Source organism: Scyliorhinus torazame, chromosome 8 (assembly GCF_047496885.1).
Source record: "Scyliorhinus torazame isolate Kashiwa2021f chromosome 8, sScyTor2.1, whole genome shotgun sequence".
NCBI classification, from domain to species: Eukaryota; Metazoa; Chordata; class Chondrichthyes; order Carcharhiniformes; family Scyliorhinidae; genus Scyliorhinus; species Scyliorhinus torazame.
In genome coordinates this window covers 221,937,309-221,957,907 of record NC_092714.1, presented here as the reverse complement: position 1 = coordinate 221,957,907, position 20,599 = coordinate 221,937,309, and the positions used below count along the sequence as shown (strand labels likewise).

Here is a 20,599-nt window from a genome sequence, read left to right as displayed (position 1 = left end):
AAGTATCGCATTGCCCATATATGTCCAGGTTGCTGGCAAATAAGATTCAATTTATTTATTCAATGGACGTGAACATAAACCACTTTGTATTTTAACTTTAGTCGTTAGATTTGTAAATGACAAGTTCTGATTCATCTGTAAAAGAAGTTCAAGGTAGGGCGGCATGGTGACACAGTGGTTAGCAATTCTGCCTCACGGCGCTGAGGACCCGGGTTCGATCCCGGCCCCGGGTCACTGTCTATGTGGAGTTTGCACGTTCTCCCCGTGTATGCATGGGCCTCACCCCCACAACCCAAAGATGTACAAGGTAGGTGGCTTGGCCACGCTAAATTGGCCCTAAATTGGAAAAAAAAATTAACAAAATCACCAGGTAATGTCACACTAGAATCATAGAATTTATAGTGCAGAAGGAGGCCATTCGGCCCATCGAGCCTGCACCAGTTTAAGCCCACACCTCTACCCTATCCCAGTAACCCCATCTAATCTTTTAGACACAAAGGGCAATTCAGCATGGCCAATCCACCTAACTTTCACCCCTTTGGACTGTGGGAGGAAACCAGAGCACCCAGAGAAAACCCACGCCGACACAGGGAGAACAAAAATGTGGCAGGGGGATGGGAACCAATGCAGGAAGTCAGAGCAAAGAGGGGATAGAAACAAAAGCTAGCAAGGAGAAAAGTGGAAGGCAGATTGAGCTGCCTAGTATGGCAGGGGGTGGGAACCAGAGCAGTAGGTCAGCAGGAGAAATAACCAAGGGAGAGCTACAGGTTAAGGCCAGTAAGATAAAGAGGAAGTGCAGGCAAGGAATGGTTGTTCAACGCAGCGGAGCTGGTGGGCTGAAGTGCATTAGTTTCAATGCGATGAGTATTTCAGGAAAGACAGATGACTTAGAGCTTGGATTAGTATGTGGAATTATGATGTTGTTGCTATTACAGAAACTTGGTTGAAATAGGGACAGGATTGTCAACTAAACATTCCAGGATTTAAATGCTTCAGGCAGGATGGAGGAGGATGCAAAAGGGGTGGGGGAGTTGCATTATTGGTTAAGGAGAATATTACAGCTGTGCTGAGGGAGGACACCTTGGAGGGTTCAGGCAGTGAGGCAATCTGGGTAGAGCTCAGGAATAGGAAGGGTGCTGTCACAATGTTGGGGCTTACTACAAACCTCCTAACAGCCAGCGGGAGATAGAGAAGCAAATATGCAGACTGATCTTGGAAAGATGCATAAACAATAGGGTTGTTGCTGTGGGTGATTTTAACTTTCCCTATATTGACTGGGATACATTTACTGCTAGAGGCATGGATGGAGCAGAATCTGTAAGGAGCATCCAGGAGGGTTTCTTGAAACAATATGTAAATAGCCCAACTCGGGACTGGGCCGTATTAGACCTGGTGCTGGGAAATGAGCCTGGCCAGGTGATCAAAGTTTCAGTAGGAGATCATTTTGGGAACAGTGATCATAATTATGTAAGTTTTAAGCTGCCTTTGGATAAGGACAAGAGTGGTCCTCAGGGGAAGGTGTCAGAGTGGGCGAAGGCTAATTACAACAGCATTAGGCAGGATCTGGAGAGTGTTGACTGGGCGAGGCTGTTTGAGAGAATATCAACATCCTGCATGTGTGAGGCTTTCAAATGTCAGTTGATTAGAATTCAGGCAAGTACCTGTGAGCATGAAAGATAAGGGTGGCAAGTATAGTGAACCCTGATAATGAGGGATATTATGAACCTTGTCAAAAAGAAAAAGGAAGCATTCATAAGGTCTAAAAGGCTTAGGACAGATAAAACCCTTGAAGAATATAAAGAAAGTAGGAAGGAACTTAAGGTAAGAGTTAGGAAGGCTAAAAGGGTTCATGAAATGTCATTGGCAAACAGGATTAAGGAAAATCCTAAGCCATTTTATACATATGTAAAGAGCAAGAAGGTAGCCAGAGAAAGGATTGTCTATTCAAGGATATTGGAGGGAATCTATGTATGGAACCAGAGGAAATGGGCGAGATACTAAATGAATACTTTGCCTCAGTATCCACCAAAGAGAAGGATTTGGTGGATGAGGAGCATAGAGTAGAATGTGTAGATATTCTGAGTCATGTTGATATTAATAAAGTGGAGGTGTTGGGCATCTTAAAAAGCATTGAAATAGAAACGTCCCCAGGGCCTGATGGGATCTACCCCAGAATCCTGAGAAGGCAAGGGAGGAAATTGCTGAGGCCTTGACAGTAATCCTTGTATCATCATTGGCTACAGGTAAAGTTCCAGAGGACTGGAGAGTAGCCAATGTTGTTCCATTGTTTAAGAAGGGCAGTGTCATAATATGCACCCATGCACATCATGAGGTAAAAGCAGGCAGTGACAGACACCCAGGTGAGCCAATCAACATACAGAACAGAACACGACCAATCACCAGACAGAACACCAGAGGGGGGGCTTCCAACTATAAAACACACGAGGCATCCGCACTCTGCCTCTTTCCATTGGTGACAGCTGCAGTGACAGTCAGGGTGTACAAATCATTCAACACCTTCTATACGTGGATCAGAGCTAGCCTGGTCTAGATAGTTAATGTTAGTTTACTTAGAGTAGTAGAGAGTCAACCCACAGGCAGCTGTGTGCTTCGTTACTGAAGTTCAATAAATCTTATTGAACCAACGCCTACGTTTGGTGTATGCTTGATCATTTCACTGCATCGTGTTGCAGTCCATGTAACCCCAGGGTGAATAACACGACAAGCAGCAGTGATAATCCAGGAAATTATAGGCCAGTGAGCCTTACATCAGTGGTAGGAAAATTATTCAAAAAGATTCTTAGAGGCAGGATTTACTCGCATTTGGAAACAAATGGACTTATTAGTGATGGTTTTGTGAAGGGGAGGTCGTGCCTCACTAATTTGATTGAGTTTTTCGAGGAAATGGCAAGGATGATAGAAGAGGGAAAGGCAGTAGATGTTGTATACATGGACTTCAGTAAAGCCTTTGACAAGGTACCTTATGGTAGACTGGTACAAAGGTAAAGTCACATGGCAGGTTGGATACAAAACTGGCTTGGGCACAGAAGACATAGGGTAGCAGTAGAAGGGTGCTTTTCTGAATGGAAGGCTATGACTAGCGGCGTTCCATAGGGATCATTTCTGGGACCTTTGTTATTCGTAGTGTATATAAATGATTTGGAAGAAAATATAGCTGGTCTGATTAGTAAGTTCCCAGACGACACAAAAGTGGTGGAGTTGCGGATAGTGAAGAGGTTTGTCAGAGGATACAACAAGATATAAACTGGTTGGAGTCTTGGGAGGAGAAATGGCAGATGGAGTTTAATCCAGACAAGTGTGAGGTGATCCACTTTAGAAGGTCCAATGCATGTAGGAATTACGCAGTAAATGGTAGAACTCTTGAGAGTATTGACAGGCAGAGAGATCTGGGCGTGCATGTCCACTGATCACTGAAAGTGGCAACGCTAGTGGATAAGGTGGTCAAGAAGGCAGATGGCATGCTGGCCTTCATCGGTCGGGGCATTGAATATAAAAATTGGCAAGTCATGTTGCAGCTGTACAGGACCTTAGTTAGGACTCATTTGGAATATTGTGTACAATTCTGATCGCCACACTGCCAGAAGGATATGGATGTTTTGGAAAGGGTACAGAAGTAGTTTACTAGAATGTTGCCTGGTATGGAGGGCATTAGCTATGAGGAGAGGTTAGATAAACTCGGTCTATTCTCACTGGAACAACGGAGGTTGAGGGGTGACCTGATAGAGGTTTTCAAGATTATGAGTGGCATGGGCAGAGTGGATAGTCAGATGCTCTTTCCAAGGGTAGGAGAGTCAAGTACTAGAGGACATAGGTTTAAAGTGCGTGGAGAAAAGTTTGAATCAGATGTGTGAGGCAAGATTTTACACAGAGGGTGATAAATATATGGAATGCGCTGCCTTGTGAGGTGGTAGGAGCAGGTATGATAGCGGCATTTAAGGGGCGTCGAGACAAATATATGAATAGGGTGGAAAGCGAAGGAAAAGGACTCAGTAACTGCATACGGTTTTAGTTTACGTACCATGGTCGGCGCAGGCTTGGAGGGCCGAAGGGTCTGTTCCTATGCTGTATTGTTCTTTGTTCTTTGTGCCGCACAGTCACCCGAGGCGGGAATTGAACCTGGGTCCCTGGAGCTGTGAGGCAGCAGTGCTAACCACTGTGTTACCGTGTGTTAAACCATAGTTGCTGTATCAGTGTGGGCAGTGCCAAGCTTAGGTTTTGAAATTTTGAACCTTAAAATTTGCAGACTAAAGATATTCAGATGTTTCACAACACCGATAAATTCCAAATAATAGAAAATAATTATAGAAAATAATTGACTGTACCATCAGCAATCTCGAATGCTAAACGTGAGGCCAACAAGTTGGGTTCCTTGCTTATATGTATAGGCAGAATGATGCTTTGCCCAGTTCAACAGCAGGCTAATTCCATTCTGCATGCTCACACTACTGGCCACATTGAGCACGAGCATGATGTACAGTTCTGTTGTGGCCAAATAATATTGAATCACACTAACATCCTTTCCTCGAATTCTTCCTAGGCAAAGATACTGGATCACGATGATGTAAACAACTTGCAGAAAATTCTTAGTGAGTTAGGGGAAGTTTTAGATCAAGTGGAAGCAGAGCTTGAACAGCAAAAGAACGAACTGGCAGGTATGAAGTTCTTAAAAGATGTTTTCAGTGATGCAGCAATATGTGTTTGTGCAACTTAATGTTCGAAATACGCCAAGAATGGAAAACTGTAAAATTTACGGTGTTCAGACTGGTAAAATACAGTTTTTGCTGTTGTTTCAACTCCACCCACCCAGCTAACCATGTGTGTAGGTGATGCAGGCTCAGCCCACTAGTCTGAGGAGAATGGGTGGTAAACCGCTGTCCCCTCTCCAAGGGATGCCCACCCTATTTAAGTGCGATCAGGTACTTAAGTGGATAGTATTGAGTCTCCGACAGAATAGTCCCAGTTTAACAGAAATCCTGCTCCCAGGGAGCTGCTCGCTAATCAGAGGCTGGAAGCCTCTCCATTTCAGGCAGTGCCAATGGAGATGGAGTTTACTGACACCAGTAATTCAATGAGGCCTTAATCAATAATCACCGCAGGATCCCTGGAGACAGGTGTGCGGCCATCTTGGGGATGGATGGGGAAGAGGGTCAGTGCAAGGGTCGGGGAGTAAAGTAGCTAACAGCAGGCAACCCTCATTCCAAAATCTGGTCCTTCAATCGGGCACTATAGCAGCACGGTAGCATTGTGGATAGCACAATTGCTTCACAGCTCCAGGGTCCCAGGTTCGATTCCGGCTTGGGTCACTGACTGTGCGGAGTCTGCACATCCTCCCTGTGTGTGCGTGGGTTTCCTCCGGGTGCTCCGGTTTCCTCCCACAGTCCAAAGATGTGTAGGTTAGGTGGATTGGCCATGATAAATTGCCTTTAGTGTCCAAAATTGCCCTTGGTGTTGGGTGGGGTTACTGGGTTATGGGGATAAGGTGGAGGTGTTAACCTTGGGTAGGGTGGTCTTTCCAAGAGCCAGTGCAGACTCGATGGGCCGAATGGCCTCCTTCTGCACTGAAAATTCTATGATAATCTAAGTGCCTTTGAAAGAGGGATCACTCATAGAGCCAATAGGATTTGCTGAGCAGGCTTCAGGAGGCACAGGAGACCCACGTGAGTTAATACAAATTCCCGAGCCACCATTAATCTTGGTGGGCTCAGTGATGATGGCCTTTCAATGGCTTAATAATGAGTCTAATTAGCCTAGATATTACAAGGGGTCCCTGGGGAGGGGTCTACATGTTACAGGGGTCCCTGGGGGAAGGTTTCCCTATTGTCGGTGTCCCTGGGGGGCCTCCCTATTACAGGTGTCCCGAGAAGAGGATGGGGGGGTCTCCCTAATCCAGGGGCTCCGGAGATGTCACCCTATTGCACGAGTCCTGGGGGGGGGTCTCCCTATTGCATGAGTCCTGGGAGGTGGAGGAGGGGTGGTCTCCCTATTGCACGAGTCCTGGAGGGTGGAGGGGGGGGGGGGTGGTCTCCGTATTACAGGGGTCCCAGGCAGGGAACTTCCACTTGCAGGTGAGCTTGGGGAGTCTCCCTATTCCAGAGGTCCCCGGGGACGCGTCTCCCTATTACAGGTGTCCCTGGGGGCTCCCACTTTTTCAGGTGTCCCTGGGGGGGGGGGGGGGGGGGGTCCCCTGGTGGTATTTCCCTATTGTAGGTATCTCTGGGGGGCTCGCCCTATTACCGATGTCCTTGGGGGGGGGGGAGTCCTGGCAGAGGTCTCCATATTACAGGGGTCCCAGGGCAGGGGTAGAGGGGGAGTCTTCAATTGTAGGTGAGCTTCGGGGGGGTCTCCCTACTGCAGGTGTCCCTGGGGGGTATCTCTATTGCAGGCCTCTCTGGGGATTTGCCCAGTTACGGGCATCTTGGGGTGGGGGGATGTCCTGGGCAGGGGTCTCCCTATTACAGGGGTCCCGGGGGGGGAGGGTCTCCGTAGTAAGTGGGTCCCAATGAGGGAAGGGGAGGGGGAGTGGGGGGAGAGGAGGGGGGAGAGGGAGGGTGGGACTTGTGTAAAAACCATTCTAATTAAGACACTAACTTGATTGTACATACCAGATACACGTGAGCTGTTACTCTTTAAAAAATGCAAAACACCAATAAAAATATTTTTTTAAAAAGAGGGTCCCTGGAGGTTTCCCTATTAAGGGAATATAACATTTTGGGTCTCCCTATTAAGGGGGTCTGGTAGCGGAGGGATGGGCAGGCAGTGCATTGTGGGGGAAGAGGGCGCCCCTCAGATTGACTTTGGGGCCAACTCCCCTGAGATGTTACCCCCTTGACCCACCGTGTGATCCACCACATCAGGGTAACGCTGGTAAATACCAGAAGTGATCCGCGCCCATGTGATTCCTGGCCCAGGGGACTGAAGAATCATGGAAGGCTGGAGAATAGGTGCCGGGCCCACTAAGTAGATTCAAATGGATCATTAAGTGTTATGGACCAGGGTTTAGAGAACCCCAAAGTGTATCATGGAGTTCACCTGACCCACAACTTTTAATAGATTGTGGTCATGGGGAGCACATGGCCCACTCTACAGGTGTGGTACAGCAGAAATCGAAAAGTATTTTTTAAAGCAAAACAATGTTTATTCTATGAACTCAAGTTATCCTTTTTAAAGCATACAGTGAACATCTTAGCAACCATTAATTCAAATACAACTCCCAAAGAATACAACACTACGTAATCCTTAATCAATTCCCAAACAACATCCAGAAGACAAAAGAAACATCTTTTAACAGAAGCACATCAGGTTTAAATTCACTACTGAGAACATTTATAATTCTGAATTTACCAACTGATCAAGAGATAGTCTTTTCATGGCAAAGAGAACAGTACACCTTGCTTTGTCTGGCTTCAGCTCCAACACTGAAACAAAACCAAAAAAAAACACAGACACACCCAAGCTTTTCTCAAAGTGAAACTAAAAAGCAGAGCCAGAGCTCAGCTCCACACACACTCTGACATCACTGCAGTAACATGAGGAGACAAAAATTTCTTAAAGTGACATTCTCATGACAAAGATACAGCTGCATTAATTTACATCTTTCCGCTGGCATGCGGTTGTTAAACTGGATCCAGGCGCGAGCGAGGGGTCAGTGTATCGCGCTCTCATCGGCACCCGGCGCCAATCCCGATTTTCCTCTGACACCCGATTCTCTGTCCCATTGAGAAGCATGCTTCGGGCATTGTGGGATGAAGAATCCAGCCCATTAACTCTGTTTCTCTCTACAGATCCTGCCTGGGCAGCTAAGTTTTTCCAGCACTGTTTTTATTTTAGATTCCCAGCATTCACCGTATTTTGCTTCTATTTGAGTTATTCCTGGTGTTCTGGCCAATATTTATCTTACAATGAATATCACAAAAAAAGATTATGTGCCCATTATTATCTTACCGTTTATGGAAGCTCACTATGTGCAAATTGGCCAAACGTTTCATACATTACAGCAGTGACTACAGGCGGAATTTATCAGAAACATTTCGAAGTTGATTTGTGGCAGGTTTTTCAGGGATTTCCCGTAGATTCTGCCAGTGAGTTCCCCACCACTATCAAATGACACGCAGTCACTTCTGTGGGCCCCGGTTTAGCCCACACTCAGCACTGGGACGCTGAACTCAGAGATCGAGCCGTCATTTTGCATCGGTGCCCCGATCTCTAAGTGAGCATGTGGGTCCCCCATACCCCCCACCGATAGGCAATGTCACCTCCAACACACATGGGCATTACCCCACACCCCCTCAAGTGATGGCACCCCACTATAAGGTCCCTGGGGACCCCCCCCCTCCCCCCCCCCACCCCGCCACTTCAGGCCTCCTGACACTCCCTTACAGGCCCTCCTCTAAGACCGTCACCCCTCTAACCTCCTAGAGGCCCCTACTTACCTGCCCTGCATCCCTCATTTCAAACCCCATCTCCACCCTCCTTTTATGGGCATGGCCCCCCTCTGGTCCTGATCCATGGCAGTGCTACCCTTGCACCAGGGGACCCTTGCACTGCCACCTTGGCACCCGCAGTGCTCCTGTCAACTTGGCAGGACCTCTGGAATAGGGAGACTCCCCAAGCTCACCTGCAAGTGGAGGTTCCCTGCCTGGGACCCCTGTAATACGGAGACCATCCCCCCTCCACCCTCCAGGACTCGTGCAATAGGGAGAGCAGTGCCAGAGTGGCAGTTGCAATATACTAACTAGGCAGTGCCAAGGTGCCCACATTCCAGGAGGAGGGCCTGGGGGACACCCTGTACTTTCCTGGCCATCCAGGAGCCACCGATGGCCTGGGAAATCCCCGGATGCCGTTCTGCATGGGCAAGGTTTGTGTGGACCAGTACTGAACGGCGCATGCTGCAGCCTCACTGGGGAGCCTGGTCGATTCCGGGAGGCCGGTTGATCCTGGGTAAGCTTGCCCATGTGGGTTCAAAGCCTACATAGGCATGTGTCATTTAGTCATGCTTTTTTGGGGCGGGATTCTGATTCCGATGCCTTGTGGGACTTGGGTATATAAAGTCTATTGGGAAGCCCGCGGGAGGGCTTTCCCAGAATCTACCAGCCACGTTGCGTTCTCACTCGAGCGCGACTGGTAGATCACGCTCTACACGCTCAAAAGTACTTTGTTGGCTGTAAAGGGCCTTGGTATATCTTGTGGTCATAGAAAACATAGGAAATACAGCACAGAACAGGCCCTTTGGCCCACGATGTTGTGCCGAACCTTTGTCCTTGATTAATCATAGATTATCATTGAATTTACAGTGCAGAAGGAGGCCATTCGGCCCTTTGAGTCTGCACCGGCTCTTGGAAAGAGCACCCTACCCAAACTCAACACCTCCACCCAACACAAAGGGCAATTTTGGACACTAAGGGCAATTTATCATGGCCAATCCACCTAACCTGCACATCTTTGGACTGTGGGAGGAAACCGGAGCACCCGGAGGAAACCCACGCAGACACGGGGAGGACGTGCAGACTCCGCACAGACAGTGACCCAAGCCGGAATCGAACCTGGGACCCTGGAGCTGTGAAGCAATTGTGCTACCCACAATGCTACCGTGCTGCCCTTAAGAACAAATAAATCTACACTATATCATTTTACCGTAATCCATGTACCTATCCAATAGCTGCTTGAAGGTCCCTAATGTTTCCGACTCTACTACTTCCACAGGCAGTGCATTCCATGCCCCCACTACACTCTGAGTAAAGAACTTACCTCTGATATACCTCCTATATCTTCCACCTTTCACCTTAAATGAAAAGCACCATATGTATGCAAGTCTTTCTTTTTCCGCTCAAGAACACAAACTATGACGGCAAGATTTAATATTTACATCAATTAAATATAATGGATAGAAAATATAATTAGATAACACATCCAGGAACCATATGGGTGAGAACAGCAATGAATAGAGATCATGGATAAGGCATGAGAAGGGCTATATCCCACACTGGATGAACATAGCCTAAATGATGATGATGATGAAAAATAATTGTACAAATGGGACCATGTTCTCTCTTTATCACATCACATAAGATTTTTAAATGACTTGTTTTATTATTGGTCAATTTAATACACCAATCTCAAACAGGGGATCACCAAGGAAAAAACTGAACAATATTCAATTTGATTTCTTATTGTTATAATAAATGAATGGCAGACATAAACGCTGCTATATTGTATTGGTGTCACATCATTCAGTCACCACGCTGATTCACAAAATGGACTGTACATAGCACTGAATTTATTTAAGCTGATCGCCAAAAGAACACAAGGGCCAGGATTCTCCGGGTCCACCTGTTAAAAACAGGGGGCTGGATTCACCGTTTTTGAGACGAAGTGCCGATGCCAGTGTAGGAACTGTGGCGTTTTACGACGCCAAAATTGGTGGCGAACCTTCACCGATCCTGCGACCAGTGAAGGGTTAGCAGCCGCGCTGGGTAAAACTCCCGGTTCCCATGACATAAACGGCTGGAGAATATTCGGGTCTGTGGCCATGCATGCGCACGGTGAGGACCTGCAGCGGTTGCGCCGTAAAACATGGCGCTGGCCGTGCGCGACCTGACTTGCCAAATATTGTCCCCCCTGGCCACTCCCCACAAGTCCCCCCAGCCCTCGCGGAAGCCCCCCCCCCGGCCAGCAGCACTGCTCCCAGGCGACTGTGGTAGCACTGGACACAGAGCGCAGCTGCCACGCCGGGTTCCCGACCACTGAGACCACACGTCCCCCGCACAGTTGGGAACTCGGCCCATCGGGGGAGTGCTTTCTTGTGACGCACCAACGCCGTTCAACGGCATGCGGCGCGTGACGCGATGATGCCATTTTGGAAGATAGAAAACCGCCACCAAACTGCCGCCGGCCCCAATTTGAGCGTCAGACTGGATTCTCCGTCTGATCGTTGATTCCGATATTGGCATCGGATAACGATGAATTCCGCCCAGGAGTCGCGATTGCGGACAATAGCGGGTTGGCCCAAATTCAGGAATCATACGGGCGTCAGATCCGTCCCAGGTCTCTGGTCCCACCCCAGAATGGAGTGTGGCTGTGATTTGGAAGCTTTCCACGTGTCTAGGGGCATGGAAATTAAACTGAGCAGATCACTTTAGAGTTTTTACAGTACTCAGACAAGGATGATGATTTTGATCAGAGAGCTGCCTGAAATCACCATGCCAAGAGTGATCTCCAGCTTTCCCAGGGCATGAGGGGACAGTCCAGCAAGAGGCCTCTATCCTGGAGGTGAAACCCAAGGTCAACCCCTTGCCACCAGCCTGAGGCAACCAACCCCAGAACCATGGGGGGGGGGGGTACTTGCTCTGCAACCTGGCAGCAATAGAGGGACAGATGGGCTTACTTCCTTGACCCCCCTCCGCCTCTTCAGGGTCCAATGTACCAGGCCAGGGTATCAATTCCAGGCTGGTAATGCCAGGGGGCCAAGGGGCGTGCACCATTGACACGGCCAAGGGACAGGGCCTGAAGGGGCTGGCCCTGGGGGTTGTCAGATCACCCTCATGCCTGCGTGATGTTGTGGGGGGGGTGGGGGGGGGGGGGGGGGGTGGGGGGGAGGTGAGGCGACTGTTATTTTAGTGGTGGGGGTAGGATGCCCATGTTTTCTGATCAGTTAGGGGTGCTCCCCTTGTCAAAGGGAAGTCACCATTTCTGTTGTGGAGGGACTTGGCTGTAAAAGCTAGAATCATGATGTCCTTTAAAAATTATTCTCCAAAATCAGTGAAGGCAGGCTGGCCGGCGTGCTTCCCAATATGCATATTTTTAAATACTAAAGGTGGGTGAATGCCACCTGGGAGGTGCTCCTAACGCCAGCTGGAAGAACTCTGGTTGTCCTGATGGAGGGAGCACTTTGTCTGCAAAAGGGAGAATCCCACCCAAAGTGAGAATAGGGGGCTAGATTCTCCGATTTTGAGGCTATGTCTCCACGCCGGCGTGGGAATGGTGGTGTTTTACGACCGAACATTTGGCATAAAACGGCTACCGATCCTCCGTTTGGCTGGGGGCTAGCAGCCGAGCAGCGCAGAGCACCCAGCTCTAGCTGCCGATATGGCCCGTGCAACATGGCGTTGGCTGCTCGCGGACCCGGCCTGAAAAATAGTGCCCCCCTTTGGCCGGCTCACGAGCCCCAGACCACCCCCCAACAGTGCCCCCGCCAAGGTCCCCCCTGCCTGCGGATTGACCCTCCCCCAAATGTGGCGGTATGATAGCACACGCAACTGACGCCTTCGGGAACTCGGCTGGTCAGGAGCGGCGCATCAGGGGGTGGGCCTCAAGCAATGTCCTGAGGCTAACTATATGCCGCTTTGGAGGGGAAGGCTGCCCCCGATTTGGTCGGAAACGGGTATTCTCCGGCTGATCGCCGAACGCGATTTCGGCATCGCCGACTGGAGTTTCTTTTAGTTATCCAAAAATTGGGCAGCAGGTAGAAAGCCCTACCGAAAAATGTATAACATAAGAATCTATTATAATTTATCAAAGGCTGATATTTTCAAAAGTGCAAAGGAAAGGACAGAGGAATGAAACTAAGTGCCAAGCTCTTTGAGAGCTAGCAGAGGCACAACAAGTCAATTTCTACACAACAACATTCTAAAATAATAATGGTAATCTTTATTAGTGCCACAAGTAGACTTACATTTACACTGCAATGAAGTTTCTGTGAAGATCCTCCAGTCGCCTCATTCCCGTGCCTGTTCGGGTACACAGAGGGAGAATTCAGAATGTCCAATTCACCTAACAAGCACATCTTTCGGGACTTGTGGGAGGAAACTAGAGCACCCGGAGGAAACCCAAGCAGAAAGCAGACACGGGGAGAACGTGTAGACTCCACACAGACAGTGACCCGAGCGGGAATCGAACCTGGGACCCTGGTGCTATGAAGCAACAGTGCTAGCTACTGTTCTAACGTGAAACAAAATTCTTAGAACAGTGAAATGTGTTGGATAATATTGGAAGCAATATGAGTACTAGCCAACAGAGAATAATTTTTACTGAAGGGCTGGATGGCAGGATAAGTAGATCAAGATCACTTCACTTCTGAGACTAGACTTGAAACCTAGCTCATATTTGGTATTTTTCACATCTTTCTCTGACAGTTAAGAGTTTTGAGTGAAGCAAGTCAGGATAATTCAGTTATCAGTCAATAATCTGCAAAACCTCCCTCAGACTATGTGCCAACTCAGCATTCTTATTCAGGAACAATTTACATCCCTTCAATGTGGAAAATCTGAGGCCACTTTACAGAGAGATATGGGTAGAATGAGGTTGAGCTAAGGATGGATATTTTGGGAGGAGTGTGCAAAACCTTGGCCAAAGAAATGGGTTTTAAGAGCATCTTAAAGGAGGCGAGGGAGACTGTGAGGCAGTGATTTAGGAACTTGGCAACTAGGTGACTGAAAGCATGGAGATCAATGATAGGGTGATGGGGCGAGGAGAATACACATGGAGCCCAATCTAAAGGGACACTGCTTGGGGATTGGGTGGGAGGAGTTGATGGTAGAACTGGAGGAGATTACAAAGATGGAGGGAATTGAGCAAAGGGCTAACATATTTTAAACTTGAGGCATTTTGGGACTGGGAGTCAATTTAGGTGAGCGTTGATGAAGCTTCTAGACGATCTGGTTCAATTTAAGAGACTTGTCAGAGAGACAAAAGGAGTCTGTGGCGAGAGATTGTGGTAAGGCAAGAAACAATGGCTTTGGGCTTCCAAATGTTTTGCTGTTGAAAACTCATCTAGCACTGAAATTTGGACACGCAGTCTGAGAGAATTTAGGTAGCATAGGGGTGAGGAAGAAAGTATGGAGGTAGTTATCATGTGAAAATTGACACCAAACATGCAGTTTATCAAGGTGCGGCATATACACGACAAAGAGATGGATGTAATAGGACCTCGAGACTGAAGATGTAGAACTGGTCAAGAGAGGCCATTGCTAAAGATGCTCCAGACATGATTGGATATATAAGAGTTGAACCATTCAATGGCAGGCTGAGCAATGGAAAATTGGAACTGGAGGAGGATAATATGGCCAATTATGCTGAAGGTTGCAGTTGGACTGGCAAGGATAATGCACCACTACCAGTGAGAATGACTAAAATTGAAACTAATGCAGCTGTTCCTATGTTTGAGATGGAAAAAATTCCACAGGGGATGTAGGTTACCTTCTCATAACATCTGACCCAAGTCAGATGCCTATCTTTACACTTGATAAACTGGGCAGAAGAACAGAAAAATAACCCCTTGCTAGCACATCAATGATCATGTATGCGCAATAAATATAAGATAAACTGCTTCTGATTTAGCAACCATACTGTAATGCAGCAACCTTATTGAACTGCTGCTTATTATGATTTATAAGTGCCTTTTGCATTTAGATAGAATATAACATAGTCTCACCCTCACAAATGAATAAAATCTACTATTGAGCATCTCCTCAATTCCTGGTCCTAGAAGCTAACAATGGTGCTTTGAGACTGTTAATTTCACACCCACCTGCCACTCATTTTGATTTAATCAAGTCCATTGGTTGCAGGATTGTGCCATTTTGCAAAAAGGTGGGTGGGATTGACACCAATTTTGCTGCGAATGTATCAATATTATTTAGGTTCATCAGTAAAAACTGTATTTTATGCCTTTTCATATCATGACCCTGATATTGCAGTAGCAATGATGGCAAAAATGGTCAGCGCCAACCATCATTACCCCTTCGAAACTGACAACAACATCTGGAGTCCAATCATGCACATGTTAAACACAGAGTTTCAGGAGTTGCTATCTGCGATTCTGTGCTTCTTCAGAGGGTGCGCTATTGAGGTCTATCCAGAATGCATTATTTAGAAATCATTAAATTGACAAGAATGTCCACTGTTAGGCTATTAATCTCACGGTAGAAATCCTTGAAAAAGTGACACCTTGGTGAATGGGACCAAACCAGCCTTTTTCATGGCATGCAAAATTCATATTTACGACCAAAACACCTTCACTGACCCTGAAATTTATTAAATGTCAAATTTATCATTGTGATAAGAAAATCTGCATTCTTTTAAATGCTTATGATGATTTGCTTCTACATATCAATAATTTATTTCACTATCTGCAAAATTAAAAATTAAAAGTGAAAGGATTCAATGATTTTTGCTTCCTGGTTTGTTGTCTGTGAGAATGCTTCAATGTACGATGCCTACCGTGTTATGGAATCTCTGCTGCTGTGTACGCCCGACATAGAATTCCTACAGTCCAGAAGGAGGCCATTTGGCCCATCAAGTCTGCACCCGATCCAGGCACACACCCCCGCCCTATCCCCATAACCCCACCTGGCAATTCAGCATGGCCAATCCACTTAACCTGCACATCTTTGGACTGTGGGAGCAAACCCATGCAGACACGGGGAGAACATACAAACTCCACACAGTCACCCAAGGCCAGAATTGAACTTGAGTCTCTGGCGAGTGTCACTTTCTGCAAATTCCAACTTAGTAACTATTATATTGTTTTATAATATGATAAGCATTTTACAAGATTGCAAGATTGCAAGATGAAATTTTCAATGCAAGATCTCATGCAAGAATTTGCATCCCTCTGTTTTCTAGGCCAAAAGTGTGAAACGTGGTTGTGTGGATCAGTTTTTACCTTAGCTGATATCTCCCTTGGAGCAACATTACATCGCCTCAAATTCTTGGGGCTCGCTAAAAAGTACTGGGGAAATGCAGATCGACCCAACCTAAAAGCCTATTTTGAAAGAGTGCAGAAACGTAATGCATTTCGGAAGGTTTTAGGAGACATACATACCACATTGCTGTCAGCTGTTTTGCCTAATGCATTCCGCCTTGTGAAAAGAAAACCACCTTCTTTCTTTGGCGCCTCATTTTTAATGGGAACCTTAGGTGGAATGGGATATTTTGCTTACTGGTATCTCAAGAAAAAATATATGTAAAGGAGTAAATGTAATTCTGTGGTCTGTGTAATGTGTGATATTATGGAATGTTTAAAAAATGTGACTAATTTCAGTAGGTGAACTCTGTAGTACTGTTAACATTCCATGCCATATAGAATGGTATATTATACAACACATATACTTTAACTGCTGTTTCTTTTTTAATGCATAGGTTTAGATTTCCCATGCAAACTTCAGGCCAGAACTTTATTAAGCAGTATAAATGCCACCAAATAGTAAAGTTAGAAGCGAACCAACTGACAGTTTGGAAACTTCATTGTATATTACATTTTAAAAGCTAGAAATCCAGCAAAATCCTGCCCTGTTGAAACAAACAGGCTCTGGCGAGTTGGACTAAGCCAATTTTCATTCGACACATCACTGACTTCCACCAAGTCACTCTGATTTTTACAAAGCCAATCTGGAAGCATCATTTTATTTTATTTTTTGCTGATTTGAATTACAACTGCATCAAGGGTTGTTAATGGATCATTTAAAATCATACTTTAGGCCAATGCATTTTATTAAACCGTTGGATGAATTACGAACCCATTTCATACTTGAAAAGGATGAAGTTAACATTTATAATTGAGTAAAAAATTAAAGTGCACTTACTTGACTTACAGATGAAGTTTTATTTTGAAAACATGTCAACAGGCCCCATTTAGCATTTCTTTGGATCATTCTCTAGTTTAGAGGGAAGCTACACAGTCTGCTCCTGGGTCTTTCCCTGTTTATATTAAGTGATTTAAGAGATAAGCAATAATGATCGGAGTGAACTTTCCAGGTTAATTTTTTCTGCAAGAGGTTACCTGCAGCTGGAAATATGCCCTATATCCCAGCTAAATTCATGAGTTAACCATGTCGAGAATTACATGCATTGGTTTATTTTTCATTGCTCACTTCTTGGTGCCACAATGTGCTGTTTTTCCACTTTCCAAACATACCTTTATCTCTCTTCCAACCTTCCCCTATATTATATCTGCTTCACCTCCCCCCGCCCCCCCCCCCCCTTCTTCTGAAGGCAGCTACTCATGCTGAGGTTCCATTGTCCTTCCATCTGTTACCCAATAGCAATTAATGTGAAAGCTAAGTAGAAAGTGTTGCCAGACTATTGAACCCTGGTCCACCACAGCCAAGTCTGAGCTTACATTTACTTATCCACACAAAAAAACTATTAGGAGCAGAAACCCTGATTGAGTAGTCCAGGGATACAGAGGTCAAAATGTGCATTGCCCAAATAAAATCAGCTGTCAGCATAGATCATGGTTTAAACCTGGCAGGTGTATGGTCCGCATCCCACATTACAAAATTCATTTACTTACTGAGCCATTGAGGCTTAAGTCAAATGTCTCTTCTTAGCAATTAGTGTTGAAGTTAAAAAAAACAATTGCATTTCCAGTCCCTGCTGACTTGATATATTGTATGTGATATGATGATTGCTCTTAATAAGGCCTCTCAACGCTGAAGTCAGATGAGTGCAATATCTGTATTTTTAAATACAGAAACACATTTACTTAACACTAAATGCAAAGAAACCTTTCCTGGTTCCATCTTCATTCTAATGTTTTAAGTACATGCAACATAATGACCAATATGCAAAACTGCACTTCAGCATGTCAATGTAGTTGAAACAAGCCCTAAGCAACTAGCACAAAGCTGGTCCGTATCATTACTGAAGTAATATAGATGCCCAGATGGATGTGTTGAATTTGAAATTCCATAAAGCGGCAATGGGACCAGAACTAGAGAATGTTTCCAGCTTTGTCATTTTTACGTTGAAACTATTCCACTTATGTCCAAGATCTGTTGGTACAATCAGAAATGTTAACATTCTAAGGATAATTTCACGCAAAATACCTCAGCATTCTGAAATTTCTCAATGAGACAAGAAGATAGTGGCTCATGGCATAAAATTATAATTTTTTGTTAAACCTCATGAGTATTGCAACACTTTAGATGTTCCCTTTGCAACTCTGTGGTTGTGGAAACATGTTGCTATCAACAATCACACTCATTCTCACTTGGAGCACTGTTGGTACCATCACAGAGACTAACAAATCATCACAAGGTGAATTATCATTAGGTATTAAATGATTGTTTTCTGAATTACTTCATCGAGATGGTCATATAAAGGAAAAGGCTTTTGAGATTGGATGGTTAAGTCCATACCAACACTGATCAATTCCTCAGATTTCAAATTATCACTTGGAAACATTATGTTGCGGTCTCCTTTCTTAGTCAGAAATCAAGATAACAAAGTCTCAGTGGAGGTACAGTGCTTACCTTCTACATGACAGAATTCTGTATGGGTTTTTGAAAATTGAACAATTTAAGCAGTCTCAGTGTGTTCGAAATTTGCCTTTGAGGAAAATTTCAAAAAAGATGCTTGGCAAAATAAGCCACGGTATCTAAAAATTTGACTTTAATATTACGATACAGTGTAGGAGCAAGGACCTCGTCTTCAATGTTTACATCAGGAATCTAGCCTTCCTGACCACACAGCAGCCTTAAAACGTACACGATCAAAATGGACATCACCTTGAACATTTCTTAAAAACCATATTCTCTACCTACCTGATTGTAAATTTCATAAAAGCATCAAAATGTAATGAGTCATCAATGCTTCAATTTACTGGTAATTATGTGAATAGACTATTACTAGTTCCAATTTCTCTTTCTATGGGACATACCGCCAATGTGTGGGATCAAACAGGGTCATTGCGGACACAACATGATGATACTCAAATCAATCACGTAGTCAGCAGATCTACTTTGAATGCACAAAATTTTGTTTTTGTAATAAATCTTTCTTGAATGGCGAGATACCAGACCAGATTCAACTTTTTTGCCCTGGAAGTAGAATGTGTCCTTAAAAGCAAATTGAAAAGAAAGGATAGGTTGAAGCGTAAAAACTTATGCCTCAGAAATGAATATTACATGTGTATCATGTTTGAAATTTCAGAAATGTATTTTAAAACTTGCTACAAACCCAAAATGGAGGGCATACAGAGCAAAATATCACATAGCAATATACACTGAATACATCTATATTTTAAGCATGCTTATATTTTGATTTGTGGAACCACTGCAATGGCAATGAGTTTAACAAATTCTCTGCTTGTCAGTTCCATTGGCCAAAAATCATCCTTAAAGTTATAAAAATAATAGTTTTTATAGTTCTTAGCCTAAAATAATCCAGAGTAGCAGAATTACACATTTCAATCTATCTACCATTAGTGTGTGACATGAGAAACATTTTCATAAACTCTGCAGTTGATGGTCAGTGCAAATATATGAGAAAAAAAAAGTGGAACCATCAAAGGGAAATTGCTGATTTACAATGGACATCATTTTGAGGGACTATCAGACTGGAATCTGCTACATTCACTTATGAAAATTGCACCTGCATTCATAGTGGAATTTGTACATAGGAAATCTGGCCAATGGCCATTAATTGAAGGACTTTTTTTGTGTAATGATCAAAAAGAAACTGCAAGATAACAAACTAGCACTTCTTACTTTGATTGTTTTGAGAATCCCTTTTCCGCTCTCACTTTCCTAGCGACGGTCAGGAGATGTGAAACAGCTATCAAAATATCCAACGCAAAAAAGAGCCATCCACAAATAATCCAGGATTGTATTTGCGTCTAATTGCCTGACCATGATATTAGGGCTTGACCTAAATCTTAAACTATAAATGATTTGATGATTGATGTCAAGTATGATTAATTGCTGAAAATTTCACTGAATGTACTGTACTACTGATGATATTCACCTTGCAAACATACTTCATTTCTGTTCAAACTCTGAATTGTAAATGATTTATAATAATATACAATGTATGGCAATACTAATATTATGGTTTTACTTTTTTGTGATGACATGCTAAATAAATGACTGGTCACCTTATTTTGGTAACTTCGAGGCAACAACATTTATTAGCTTCCCACAAAACTTTATGTTTCTTGCAGTTAATCAATTAATAATGATACAAGTGTTGTCATTTTTATTTCTGTCTTCCGCCAACACTGATGCCTTATTTTATATTGTTCACTAAAGATAAAACATTAATTATCAGTAAGGCCTTAAATTAATGTTTTACCCAATTCTTAGTTTCTTTCCATACAAAATAATGACTAATGTATCTTCTCGTACAGACTAATTTGGTAAAGGAAATGAGTTGAGGAGCAAAATGTTACATAAAGTTCACTGTTTAAAAATGTGTATATTGTTACTGTGGATCTTTAATGTTAAAATCATATTAGCTTGTTTTGCAGGGAGTGTCTCTGATGAGGTACTGTGTCCATGTACAATGTTCTTAGAAGAGCTCCTGGTCCCAAGACCCATCCCAAATACCCTAGCTGCCATTTTATTTCAATAAAAACTATTCATAAGACATAGAGGGAGAATTGGGCCATTCGGACCATCAATTCTGCTCCACCATTCAATCGTGGCTGATAGGTTTTTCATCCCCATTCTCATGCCTTTTCCCCATAACCTCTGACCCCCTGATTAATCAAGAACCTACCTATCTCCGCCCTAAAGACGCTCAATGATTTGGCCTCCATAACCTTCCGCGGCAAAGAGTTCCACAGATTCACCACCCTCTGGCT

At 44.6% G+C, this 20,599-nt stretch overlaps 1 protein-coding gene across 1 annotated transcript in view; it reads left to right on the top strand.

The window, feature by feature from the left end:
* Positions 1-20,208, top strand: part of gdap1l1 (ganglioside induced differentiation associated protein 1-like 1) — a 107,115-nt gene extending 86,907 nt beyond the window's left edge. The window contains exons 5-6 of the mRNA XM_072514809.1: positions 4,559-4,673; positions 15,640-20,208. Of these exons, the coding sequence (XP_072370910.1) occupies positions 4,559-4,673; positions 15,640-15,983 (459 nt within the window). The 3' untranslated portion in view covers positions 15,984-20,208. The remainder of the gene's footprint in view (positions 1-4,558; positions 4,674-15,639) is intronic.
* Positions 20,209-20,599: the final 391 nt, after the last annotated feature.